We start from the raw sequence: 14,748 nt of genomic DNA on the forward strand, positions 1-14,748 counted from the left end.
GTGAACGAATGCGAATATATTAAAAACGAATCTATTCCTTGAGATTAAATTTTGTTTCTTTTTCTTTTTTTATTTTTATTATCTACTTACATATATTGACCATCATCGCTAGACGCGTGGTTGTGAATCTCAGAAAAATTTTTTCTAGACAATGGAGAACAGCCATAATGTTTATTGACTTCCCATTTCGTTTCGTTCAAGATTTATTACAGTTACACAAGGAGCGTTCGACTCCTATCGTACGACCATTTGTTGCCAATGCTATATATCTATTCTATTCTATATGTCAGAAGGAGACACCAAGACACCAGAGTACTGTACTTTATTACATCCTCTCGAAATCCGTTTTCACTTTGGAGAACGTGCCTAACCGATAGATATAATCGATGCCATGTACTTCGTCAATGACAGGGAGAGTCCAACTAATTACTAGAGAGAAGATAGATGAGTTCAAACTCTTAACTCGTAATTTCTACTAGATAGATATTACTTATACGTACGTATATAAAACCTATATGTAACTCCGATATCAATAAATTTTACATATTCTCTCTCTCTCTCTCTCTATCTCCCACATATACAAACACACACATTTTGATTTAAAAAAGAAAAACAAAACTTGGAACGATCCCTTTGTGAAAACAAATGTGTTATTATATAGAAATTTCGTGACAAAAGGAAACCAATCATTTTTACCGATACATAATAGGTAGATAGATAGTAAACCCACTACTTTTCTCTTCTTTCCCCTCTTCTTCTTCTTCTTCTTCTTCATCGTCTTCTTCTTCTTCTTCTTCTCCCTCTTCGTGTTCCGATATACCAACAAGGAGGCTTCTGGTACTCGCATAAACCTCGAACGCTGACGTGACTGAGAATTTAATGAAATGAGACATGCATAAGGCCGGATCGAAAAAGTCCTCTTTCTCACGATTATTCGCATGCATACCGTGACTTCGGCCTACTACAAACGTTCATCTTAGCGCTTAAGCACTTTATATCGTACTATAGGTATTATTGATTACGCATAATTATGTTTCAACCTTTAAGGTCATTAAACCTTAGTTAACATTCTCATTGAAAATACCAACGTGTACGATCAGGGTTTGGATTCTGTTCTTCGTACGAGAAAATTGATTAACGTAAGTACGCCACCGAGACCTCGATCCCTTTTCCCCCCACTCCAACCCACCTTACTTCTCTCCGCCATATCTCCTTCAAGCTCCATTCGCCATCCTCGTTTCTCGAGTTATTTCTCGAGTGTTTTACGACGTATCGTTTTCTTACGGAATCGCGACAAAAAGATTCACTTCGTTAAAGGACGAAATATGAACCGTTCGTTTGGGACCAATGTCGCATTGGTTAGCATACTACCCGACACGGAAGGAACGGAACACATAACAGAATTAATAAGATCAAAATCTCGTTTGTATCGTTTGCCGACAATGCCCTTAGGGTCTGATATAACTAGGGAAGAGGAGAGAAAGAAAAAGAGAGAGAGAGAGAGGCAAGAGAAGAAGGAGAACGATCGATTCGAATGATCTAATTATATTGAATTTTGTCTGCTCGTATAAGTCTCTCTTTCTCTCTCACGCACACGTATACAGATACACGCATTCTCTCACTCTCTCTCTCATTCGTTTCTTCGAGAGATAAACGACCGATATGATGAGAAATGGAAACGTCAAGCATTGATCATTTTTTTTTTCTTCCTCTTCATCTTCTTCTTTTTCTTCTTCCTCTTCTTCTTTTAATTACAGGTTCGCGTGACGGTTTTGGACAAGAATGACGTGGCACCAACTTGGGGTCCAGGACCATGGAAATTCAAAATCTCCGAGGAAGCACCACCCAACACCGTCGTGACCATTTTGAAAGCATACGATCCTGACACGATAGGAACGTTAACGTATACCTTGGTATCACCGAATCGACCTAACAACCCTACCAACGATCTCGAATCTAAAAACGATATCGAGAGTCAATTTAAATTGCATCCGACCACCGGCCAACTCAGATTGGCCGAGGCACTCGATAGAGAAACCAGAGAAAAGTACGTGCTTAAGGTACGTGCCGACGATGGATTGCAACACACCGACATAACTTTGACCATACAGGTGAGCGAGACCCCCTTTTCGTAAACTTTTTCTTCGCTCCTTCCATTTTTTTCTTCTCTCTCTCTCTCTCTCTCTCTCTCTCTCTCTCTCTCTATTTATCTATCTAGCTGGCTAGTTAGCTAGCTAGCTAGATAGCTAGCTATCTATCTTTTTTACTTCGTGTAGAAAGTTTCTACGTCGGATAAAAATCTAACGATTAAGATGAATCGAGACGAACACAATAGGTTCACTAAAGACATTTAATCAATTATTTTTCTATTCTCTATGTAATAGATTAATTGATACGTTTAGATGTAATTCTTTCTATTTTTTAAATCTTATTACGTTCGCTTTTATCGTTAGAAAATTATTTGCTAGTTCGTACGCGAAGCTTCCAATGCTTTTTTCTTTTTCGTTTTTTTTCTTTTCAAGTCGTACTCCTAATTAATACACCGTGATGATATATATTATGTTTATGATGTATAACGACTGTTCACAATATAATGTTATAAATCTTTATCTCGCAAACACGGTACTTTGTTGAGAAAAATTAGAATTAGTTGATTTCACGAAAGACGGGTGGGGGAGAGGGATGGTCAGGCAGAATATTTGTTATTGTCTTATTTAGTGTTTAGTTTGAAGGTCATTTCGAGATATACTTTTTTTTAATATATATATATATATATAGGAATTTAAATTTTTTACAATGTAAAAAAAAAGTAAAAAAGAAAAAAAAATATTTTTTCTCATTTCGAAGCCGAAAAAGAAATTAGGTTGAAGAAAGTTAGAAAGAAAAAAAGAAAAGAAAAGAATATATATATAGCTTGAAAAGAGCCTTTGTTCCTTTTTTGTTGCCCGTTTAAATTTGTCCCACAATATTTGATAATTATTTTTGTTTTATTTTTATTTTAAGTAGATAAGCAATATAAACGACGCAATCATGACACTTATTAACAATATTAACCAAACTACTCATATAAGTATTATCGATAAATTTTATATCACAAAATATTCATCATTGATAAAAAAAGGAAAATAATAAATCATTGATAAAAATAAATAGAAGTAGATTCGTATCTATGTAACTTTTTCGATCTGATATTCGTATTCACTACGTTACACTATGTATATATAGAGATACATACAAACACACACACACACACACACACACACACACACACATATATATACGTATACCATCGTCGTTGTTCGCGAGAGAGAATATATTGTCTCTCGATAGAAAAGGGTAATTAATTGTTTTAAAACGGGGGTAGACTCATTGTCGTCTCAAGCTATTAACCGATGCCGTTCGAAGTAGGTATCTACTACCGTCTCTAGTTTCAACATTATCGGTTGTTACGAAAGGATCGGGTTCGACTATAGCGCGCGTTATTCCTGAAGGCCATTAATTATTCTTCGACCCGAAGGAGCCGTACATCTTGCAAGGATCGTTCGGTAGGGCCCAGGATTCTTCTTCGTAATCACGAACTTTACGAAGCCGTGATGCTCGCGAAAGTAGTCAAGAATTTTGTATACCTACCATTCTTCTTAAGAATTATTATTTGTATTTTAGAAAAAGAAAGAGAGAAAGAAGAAAAATTCTTTGTCGATATATATATATATATATATATATATATATATATATATATATATATATATAATAGTTACTATTGAGCAATAGATTATACAGTTATAGTAGGAAGTTAAGAATGACCTTTCGACTTAGAAACGTGTCTAATGTATTATCGATTTGACCCTACTCTCGATGAACAACGTTTTATTACTTTCTTCTTTTTTTCCTCTTTTTCTTCCTCTTTTCTTTTCTTTTGCCATTCAAACTAATTTCTATCTATAATTGGATTTTTTTTCTTTCTTAATTATTGATATATTAATTTTTTACGATATTTAAAGATTGACTTTGAAATTATACATCTACGTGTACGCGTTTATACGTATATATTGTTGTACAATTATATATACGATATATATATATATATATACATTATACAGCTAAAAGTAAGCTAAGAAAAAATGGAAAAAAAAGAAAATTAATTAATTAATTAATTAAATAATTAATAATGGACTTATGATTAATAATGAATTCAATATTATTTCAAATATTATTTTAAAATTTTGCGTTAGAAAAGCATGATTAATAACGATAACGATCGTAAGGAATAGCAATGTCGAGATGCAAATGTATCCGGTATTCTCATCGTTATACACCGAGTAATTGGATAAGCTTGGGGCTTTAAAGTCGATAATACTCCGTTTAAGCAGCGTACCGTGACCAGCACAAGCTTGCATGTAAAAGCAGCGGGAACAACTGTGGTAATCCGTAATCCATAAATCCTATGGTCCATCGTTTACGATCGATCTTATTATTATCCGGAGATACTTTGGAATTGGGGACATTTTGAAGATAAGAAAAGAGAACTGCTTGGGAAGGCTCGAATCAAAAGTCTGACGCATATTTCCGCTTTTAGTGAAATTCGAAGAAAGAAAGAGGGAGAGATAAAGAACGAGCGAGCGAGCGAGAGAGAGAGAGAGAGAGAGAGAGAGAGAGAGAGAGAGATAGGAAGATGACGCATAGTTTTCACGTCTATTTTACCTTCTAAAAGAGTCTCCTATCGCAAGAACACTTACATAGAAACTGAGTCAGGTAGTAGACAGTAGAGTGCCCCTATCCTTCTCAAAAAGATACGCTAAAAAGTTTCGATAGAGGAGTAGGTTATATACTGAATTCCCAAAGTCACGAGGCATCGTTCTTCAAAGAACTTTATGCTTGTATTTCCGAGAGAAAAAAAGGAGAAAAAAGAAAGAAAGAGAGGAAAAGAGAGAGAGAGAGAGAGAAAGAGAGAGAGTTCTAAAGGTCGCTAAAGAAATTAGAAAAGTCATCATGGGACCGAGCTAAGGGTTAGGGGACTAGGATCTGTTACTGAGATTCTTAAGAGAAGTAAAGCGAAGGAGTGCTTGTTGAAAATAATGTCAAGAAAAAGTATGACGATCTACGGATATAATATCTAGATACTTAACAAAAGATAAGTCCATAAGATTATTTTGCCTAGCAGGTATAATAGGTATAATTCGAACAATCATTAACACGGTTGTGCAAGTGAAGACAGAAAGAAAGAAAAAAAGAAAGAAAGGAAGGAAGAAAGACGAGGAAACGGAGAGAGAAAGAAAACGAAAGAGAGAGAGAGAGAGAGAGAGAGAGAGAGATAAGCAAGAGAGGTAGCAAAAGCCGCGAAGAAGAGTCCCCTCGATCTCCGCCTTATAATTCATTACTTCTGGTCTGGCGAAACGATCCAGGCGATAAAAAACGCGGAGCCGGTTGGTCGTTTAACGAAGGTAGTAGTAGAAAGAGAAAGAGAGAGAAAGAGAAAGAAAGAGAAAGACAGAAAGAGAGAAAGAGAGAGAAGTCCAACCTTCGGAGACAATCGCAAAAATTATCCTTATGACGCGTAATGGCTGGAATTTCTTTTAAGGAGCCACGTTCGCTAAGAAGGCACCGAATTGCCTTCCACCGGCACGAGACGCACGCTGCTATTCTATCCGGGGTCTCTTAAAGGCAAAAGGAATGCCAGACCCGATCATAGCTTGCTCTTTGGGGCTCCGTGAAAGAGGCCCGCTCTTGCGGAATCTGCCCCTTCTCTCTCTCTCTCTCTCTCTCTCTCTCTCTCTCTCTCTCTCTCTCTCTCTCTCTCTCTCTCGTTCTCTCTTTCTCAAGAGCCACCCGCCGCACCCAAGTCAGAGAGACGAAGAACCTCCACTCCTTTCTTCGACCTCTTCCTCCTCCAACCCCTCACGAATCTCTCTTCTTTCTTTCTTTCTTTCTTTCTTTCTTCCTCTTCCTCTTCTTCTTCTTCTTCTTCTTCTTTTCCTTCTTCTTCTTTCTTCTTTCTTCTTTCTTCTCCTTCTTCGTCCTCGTCCAACATCCCTTCCCCCACCCTTTCTCTTTCGCTCTCTCTCTCTCTCCTTCTTTCTCTTTTCTCCTCCCTCCAACCAGCCCCCTTCCCAACTTCCAGTATCCATCGTCGACCTGTTTCCATCTGGAAGCATCCTCTCTTCTTCTCCCGCGTCTCTCGAGGCACCGTCACTTTTTGCAAACGTCTTCGAGCCCTCCTTAATCAAACCGTGCCCGCCTCCGCTCGCTCTTTCACCGGTTGATATCGGCCGGCTCATGGTCGGTTGCTGCCTCTTTGGTATGCGCCGAGGATAGACACGACGTAGAGCACCAGAACGTAACTCCATTCCCTTGCTTTCCTTTCCTTACCTTACCTTACCTTACCTTACCTTACCTTACCTTTCCTTTTCTCTTACCTTACCTTAACTTACCTTACCTTAGCATAGCTTAGTTTAGCTTAGCTTAGTTTACTTTAGTTTACTTTATCTTAGCTTAGTTTAACTTAGCTTAGCTTAGCTTAGCTTATCTTACCTCACCTCAACTCTCTTGTACCATCTTTCTCTTACGTTGCACTGACAATTTGGCTGTTACGATGGATAGATACGAATTAATTTCTATTACCATCCTCGTCATCAACGTTCTACGTCAATCTGACGAATGTCCTTTACTTACGTTTTCTTGATCTCTTATGTGAATTTGCTTTTGTGATTTATATAATACGTGTGATTCATTGATCCTTCTATTTATTGGTCGGTTCTACATTCATTTGATTAACGTGAAATTAAAATAAAAGAGAGAGAGAAAGAGAGTGGATGTATAAAGATTATAGAATAATTACTCGATAATTATTACGATCTATATATTTATTTGATCATTACTTTTATTAATTAATGATAGTTCGTAAAGTAAATGATCAATATATACATATATTGTATATTTTCATCAGTATAAATAATTAAGTGTCATTTGAAAAAATAAACGGATTAGCCTCGAAAGGGCTACAAAATCTTTCGGTAAAGTGTAGATAATTAATTTTTAAAATCACTTAGGATCCTTTCAGGTCAGCTAGAAACCTTCACCCTGGTCTGTATAACAATCCTTATACATTTTTCTCATTTTTATGTAAAAAAGAAATAAGAAAAGAAAATCACTTAGGATCTTTTCAGGTCACCTAAGGAACTTTCCTTCGCCTAAGTTTATATAATAATCATTACACATTTTTGTCGTTCATTTTTTATGTAAAAAAAAAAATAATAATAAAAAAGAAAGAAAAATAGAAAATTAATGGTTGATTACATTGCAGGTGACCGATACGAACGATAACGCTCCGACCTTCCACGTGAGTGCTTACTCGTTCGATGTACCGGAGAACATGCCGAGAGGAAGTCGCGTTGGGCAGGTCGTCGCAAGCGATGCCGATGCGGAAGGTGCTAACAGCCAATTAAGTTACGCGTTAATATCCGATTGGGCGAACGACGTCTTTTCTCTCAATCCCAATACCGGCGTCTTCACGCTCACCGCCAGTCTTGATTACGAACAGGTTGGTACGGCTAATCGCATGTTCGTTATTTTCTTCGTGAAATATCGAGATATATCGATCGACTCGGGTCGTGTAACGCATGACCACTTTTATCGCTGATTAATACTTTTAAAAAGTATACCTATTTAAATTCATTTACGTACGCGTATATATATATATATTTATATATCGAGAGATATGTTTATATATATATATATATATATATATATATACATATATATATATATATATATACATATATTTGCAATAATTAATTCCTGAGTTTTCATATAAGAGAATTATCAATTTTTTTTCTTTTAAATTAGAAATATTTGTATAATGATTCGAACGATATACTTTCTACAATATAATTTGGACGTATTGATTAAATTGATCTTTGGATTAAATCAACCCTCGGGAACTATAACACCGTGAAATTTCACTCTCGCAAAGATAAGAGTAACGCTGATCTTATTAAACGATTTTATAAATCTTAAGGCATAACATACCGTGATAGAAAGAAAACTTTCATTCGCGATTTGTATAACTCTTGAGAATTCATTTTTTCTTCGAAAAAAAAAAGAAAGTAAGAAAAAACAACTCAATATTATTTATACGTCAAATCTTATATATATATATAAACATTGTTTGTGTATCATCGATCGTTTTTTTTATAAAATTACAATTAAGTTACAAGACCGTCCCTTACCATATGGGTAAAAGGAAGATGATGAATAAGAATGGAGAGGAAAGGACGAAGGATCGATCGATCGATCGATCGATCGATCGTTCGTTCGCTCGCTCCATGGATATCGATGGATCGATGGATCGATGGATGGGCGACGTACAAAAAGTAGAGGCAGTAAATCATCGAACGAGTACTATCGATCGCAAAGTCAGAAATTCTCTGCTCGCAGATGACTCGTGGCTAAAAAGGTCCGCAACGACTTAAAGCCCGAGGCAACGATTATAAACCGTGCGCACGCCTCTTCCACATTCAAGAACCCAAGCACACCTATTATATTACCTTTCGGCTATAACGCAACACTAGAATTTAGGGTTTAACGCTAACAGTCAGACAGATCGATGAACAGACGCTTTTAATGACAGTCCAGGGCTACATTTCGGAGACAAGCCATACTTATTATTTACAAGAGAATGTGTGTGTGCGTGTGTGTGTACTTTCGACGATACTTTGTACGTAACGCAGTTTTATGTGTGGGTGGAAAATTGTTCCATCCAAGTTCTCTATCGATACGTTTCTACGCTTACAATTTTTCCATCGAAAGATCAAAAAAAAAAAAAAGGAGAGAAACTGTAACTATCTGTCTATTAATTTACGTATTCGTTTGGAAGTCTCTGAAGAAACAAAAGTGCAATGATTATTTCTTTTCTCTTTTGTCTGCTAATTCATTCGGGTCAGTATTCGTAAACGAATTTCAATCGGTAGTTCGAATAAATAATCACAATTATATTTATAATACAATATCGATACTGTTACTGTTTTTAATCAAAATATTTCTGGATATAAAAATTCGTTGAAATTATAGTATCTCTAATAAACACAGATGTTTCATTCTTCATACTAATCGTTTATATTAGCTATTGATATTTTATTATAAATATTAATCAAAATATTCCTGCATATATATATATATATATATTTACTGTTGATTACTAAAAAATATTGACGGAATAAATAAAAAACGATTACACTTCAATAGAATAAAAATTATCGGTTACATCACATAAAATCATCGATTATCGATAACTGTGTAAGTAGAATTGATAAAATGATTAAAAGTTATGTAAAACGATGGGTCTTCCGACATTGAAAGTATTAAATTGGACTTGTCCGATCAGTGTATAACGAAAAGAAGGGAGTGAAAGGTCCATTCGACAAATACACATGGACCTTGTCGAGCGATGCACGTTTCGGATAAAAAGGAGTGAGAAAAAGGTAGGAAGGAAGAAGCGGAAAAAGAATGAGTAGTTTATAGAACCCTTCATCAACGTAATATCGTTCCCAGATACACGCCAGGATCATTACGGGACCGTGAAATGCGTATACGGATGGGCCAAAGGATCCAAGCGCAGCACATTTGAAACGAAGAAATAATTCGGCTCTTCCACGAAATTCGCATCGGTTCTTTGTAAAACGCTTTAACTTCGTTCCTTAAAAGGGATCAGTTCACGAGCACGAGATAATAGGAAGAAGACGTTATTTTCTTACACTGTCTTTCTTCGCGTACGATAGAGAGTAGAAAAGAGACACAATAAACAGAAGAGGGGGAGAGAAGGGTGGAGGGAGGACAACTATATAATTATCAGAATTGGCACAAAAATTCAATATCTCTGTTTCTTTCTCTCTTTGACTCTCGCTCAAATCTCAAACAAATAAGAGTACTTTCATCCTTTTTTAAATAATCACTTATACAATTATTCGATAAGAAATGTTTACCTTTCCGTTCGTTCTGTTAAACCTATGATAGAAATGAAAAAGAAAGTAGATATTACTTCCATCGATCGAATAATACTCACGATAGAAAGAAAGAAGAGAGAAAGAAAAAAATGCGTAATCATCGTAGATAACGAGAACTCGTCGTATTGCTCGTCGATTTTTAAAATATGCGTTCGAATTATTATACATATCTAATACTCGTATATTAATCTATCGATCCTTCCTATCGATCTATCACGAAACCGTTCGACGTTTCTAAACAATAATTTAATTAAATTCTTCTCGTTAATATCGTATATACAATTTTTAATCGTTCTCTCTTTTCTTTTCTTTTTTTTTTTTTTTTAAATTCTCTTCCCACAGATACAACATTACATCCTCGTTGTCCAAGCGACGGACGGTGGTGTACCGGCATTATCATCGACCGTAACTGTTTATTGCAACGTCGTTGATTTAAACGACAACGCACCGATATTCGACGCTGGTCCACATGCAGCAGACATCGTCGAGAATGCAACCGTTGGTACATCAGTATTAACGGTCACCGCCCAGGATCTCGATTCTTGGGAAAACGGTAGGGTGATTTATGCCGTCGTTGCTGGCGACGAGGACGGTGATTTTGGTGTTGCAGCAAACGGTACCCTTTACACAAGGAAACCTCTCGACAGAGAACGGAAGCCACTTTACAATTTAGTTTTGAGCGCAACGGACGCTGCCGTACCACCCTCTCGTCCTTTGTCGTCTACCGTACAGGTGAGTGTCTATCTTCGAGAGAGTGAAAAGGAAGGAAGGATGTCACGCTTCAATTTAAACACCTCGGGTGTCCCAACTTCTCTCTCTATCTTTCTCTTTCTCTCTCTTTCTCTCTCTCTCTCACGCAAAGTTTAAATTACATCCTGAACTCTCTTCTCTCCTCTACTCCTCTCCTCCTTCTCCATCTCCTTCTCCCACTTTTTATTTTTCTTTTTCTTCCACTTGATTCGCGAATGCGGCATAGCTTGATAACGTTTTTCCTTTTTTCTCTCTTTTCTTTCTTTTTTTTTTTATTCTTCGCCCTTCCCCCTTCCTCGAGATCCAACTTCCATTTATTTTTATTTTATTTTCCATTTTTTCTTTTTACTTTTTTAATACTTTTTTATTCTTAATTTCTTTATATTCTTTTTCCTTATGAAGAAAGAAACAGACGGTCTCCTTCGAATGAATGAGTGAATGAGAGAAAGAGAGAGAGAGAGAGAGAGAGAGAGAAAGAGAAAGAGAAAGAGAGAGAAAGAAAGAGAAAGAAAGTGGTCGAGTTACGTGGAATAAATACGAGCGCGGGAGCTCCGAGAGTTCAGCAAGAAACGCGCTTGATATACCGACTCTCCTCCGTCCGAAAGGCCATAAAAGCGCGCCTGATTTATAGGTGGCGTGAACGTGTTAATTACCAAAGTAAATCGTTGCGTTTCGTCTCCGTGGCCAGCTTATCTCCGGACTTCTTCCTTTATTTTGTCCCGGCAGTCGCGTCCCTGTTGCACTCTTCCTCTTCTTCTCAACTCGACCCTTCCTTTCTTCGTTTCACACATATATGTATACGTACATACATGTTAGTATATGTATCTCTCTCTCTCTCTCTCTTTCTTTCTTTCTTTCTTTCTCTCTCTCTCTCTCTCTTTTTTACTCACTCTCTTTGCGGATGCAATCGATTAATACATAATTAATTATCGGCCGTGCTCGTTTTCTCAATGCGAACCTGTGACAAAAAGAACAACTACCAACAGGTTACCGTAGTGTTGCTGGATGTGAACGACATGTCCCCGGAATTCATATCACCAACGAAAATATCGATAATAGAGAATTCACCAAGCAATACCATAGTAATGGCAATAAAGGCGATTGATAGGGACGAAGGTAGAAACGGATACGTCGAGTATTCCTTGGAGGACGACGAGGTACCATTCACTTTGGGCCCAGTCGACGGATTGCTACGCGTTGCTGGTCCGTTAGATCGGGAGCAAAGATCGAACTATACGTTAGAAGTTACTGCGAAGGATCGTGGGGAACCGTCTAAGTCTAACACAACTAGTATCACCGTCGTTGTACTCGATGAGAACGATAACTCGCCGATCTTTGATCCCAGACAATATTCCGCTACGGTCGCTGAGAATGCCAGTATCGGTGCCAGTGTACTTCAGGTAAAATTTGTCAATTTTCTTTGATTTTGTTGATAATAATTATAAAAAGAAAAAAATGGATCAAAAGAAGAATAATTTCCGATGATAAAAGATCAATGATAATAGATCCGATGATAAAAAAATATATTGAAGAAATACAAAAATTAATACAAATAAGAATTTACATATACATATATATATATTATTAATTTTATATATATATATTTATATATATTATTTATATATTTTATTTATATCTATATATATTATTAATATAGTAATTTATATATATATATATATATATATATATATATATATATATATAGAATTGATATATATGAAACAAAACATTTACATTAATATTCTTCTGTTGGAAAAATTTGTATAAAAATATATTTTCCTTATTCGTTTCCAAAGGTCTCAGCAATGGATCGTGACGAAGGTGCTAACGGTAGGGTGAGATACAGCATAGCTAAGGGTGACGAAAATCGAGACTTCACAATTTCCGAAGATGGGGGAGCAATAAGAGTAGCCAAGAATCTTAACTTCGAACGCAAAGCGAGGTATCATTTAACTATACGTGGAGAGGATTGTGCAGCGGAAGTAGGCGAAACATCGCGTGGCGACACCGCGCAAGTAACCATAACTGTCCTCGACATCAACGACAATGCTCCCCTCTTTCTCGACTCACCTTATTTGGCACATGTCATGGAGAACATGGTGCCGCCAGGTGGAGGATTTGTAATCCAGGTAATTTCCGATAATACGCTCTCGTTGCGTCGTAGAAACATCGTACCCTTAATGGTTAAGAACAAGGTGATTCTTATTACCAAGACGAGCAGAGTTCTAAGATGTCATCACTTCTAATTCTCTTTCTCTCTCTAACTGCTAACTTAACTGCGTTTCACTTGTAACGTAACCAATTATTTTCCAAATTTTCTCATCCTTTTTAAATTCTAAAAGAAGATTTTTGAAAAATTCTTTTTTCTTTTTCATTTCATTATTCAAAATTTGTTTACGCAGTTAAAACGATGTCTAACAAAGTAAAAATACATTTTCTCCGTTGTTTCTCGATTGAAGGTCAAAGCTTACGACGCTGATACACCACCGTACAACGATCAAGTGAGATATTTCTTGAAAGAAGGTGACACCGACCTGTTTCGAATAAATGCTAGCACGGGAGACATATTTCTTCTTCGTCCACTCGACAGAGAATTGGTACCAGAGTACACTCTCACGCTTGTAGCCATGGACACCGGTAAGTCGTCTCCATCGAGATACTTCATTAATGCAAACGACTCTCGATTATCGAAAGTTCAGTCTCTTCTCTCTCTCTCTCTCTCTCTCTCTCTCTCTCTCTCTCTCTCTCTCTCTCTCTCTCTCTCTTTCGACGTAACGTTAATGTTTTTCTTAGCGCGATATGACGATACGATTTAATTACAAATCAATAAGTTGGAATTGAATTATTTTATGAAAGATCGTGATACCTTTCGATACAACGATGTGAACGAATACTTGCAACGAAACGAAACGAAATGAAACGAAATTAAATGAAAGAAAAGAAAAGGAAAGGAGCGATAGGATGTTAAGCTTCTGAAAGAGAGATCCAAACGAGTATCTCGCGATATCTTTGAGAAGGTTTTACAAACGCTCTGGATGAACTGCTAAATAGGCGTGTACCACGTATTTACTCGGGACAAAGACCGGTATTGAAAGAAGCACTGGGTATTCTTTAGAGAGAACATTTTTCCGGCGAGTGGTATATACTAGCTGGGGCCAGTTCTCGGGGACCGCGTAAACTCCTTGCGAATTAGTTTGAACAATGGACAATTATTCTCGATCTGGTCACTCCGAACGAGAAAGGTTGGGAAGTGTCGAGAGAAAAAAAATTTGAAAAAATATACCTACCTGATCCTTGAAAGTGCCGCGAACATTGTTTAACTATATACATATGTAGGTACCATCAAAGATTAGAAAAAAGAAATTCTCTTAAACCGTCTGCGATACCGTGTAAGTTACATACCTCATACTTATGTACCTAACGAGTCTATACTTTTTCAATATTATTTCATTTTGTTCTACACAAAATTTATTATTAAATCATATCCCAAGATTAACATCTATTGATTATAATCATAAGTTATGATTATAACACATGATATATACCAGTATGTAACACACTGGTGTTAACTAAATATATATATATATATATATAGACACACACACGCGCACACACAAATCTTAAAACTATAATGTGTATAAATACACAAATCTTAAAATTTTCACTCCCCTTACTAGTGATCTCAGATTTTCCGATCGCTAATCAGCCAAAACAATATGGCGGAATGGAAAATCAGCATAGAATCTCTTCGGTGGTGGTTTTAAGTAATGAGCTGTAATATACAAATTGGATATAAATTTGTGGGTTGTTCGATGAGATTCTTTAAGCGATGGGCAGTTCCTCTCTCTCTCTCTCTCTCTCTCTCTCTCGATCTTTTTTCTTTTCACTGTAGGATGGCAGTAGTCTGCTTTCCCCCTCCTTTCACCCTCGCACCGGTCCACCACACCAGGCCATCGCTGGGCCCGATGGCCCAATCGGTCGCCCGGCGAGGTAGACAAGC

General features: G+C 36.8%; 1 protein-coding gene across 2 annotated transcripts in view; it reads left to right on the forward strand.

Annotated features, from left to right (window-relative positions):
- Positions 1–14,748, forward strand: part of LOC127061893 (cadherin-related tumor suppressor) — a 100,331-nt gene that overhangs the window by 72,239 nt on the left and 13,344 nt on the right. For both annotated transcript variants that reach the window (XM_050989367.1, XM_050989368.1), the window contains 6 exons: positions 1,758–2,111; positions 7,301–7,537; positions 10,341–10,730; positions 11,735–12,148; positions 12,545–12,877; positions 13,208–13,385. In XM_050989367.1, coding sequence (XP_050845324.1) covers positions 1,758–2,111; positions 7,301–7,537; positions 10,341–10,730; positions 11,735–12,148; positions 12,545–12,877; positions 13,208–13,385 — 1,906 coding nt within the window. The remainder of the gene's footprint in view (positions 1–1,757; positions 2,112–7,300; positions 7,538–10,340; positions 10,731–11,734; positions 12,149–12,544; positions 12,878–13,207; positions 13,386–14,748) is intronic.

This window comes from Vespula vulgaris, chromosome 2 (assembly GCF_905475345.1).
Source record: "Vespula vulgaris chromosome 2, iyVesVulg1.1, whole genome shotgun sequence".
Taxonomy (NCBI): domain Eukaryota; kingdom Metazoa; phylum Arthropoda; class Insecta; order Hymenoptera; family Vespidae; genus Vespula; species Vespula vulgaris.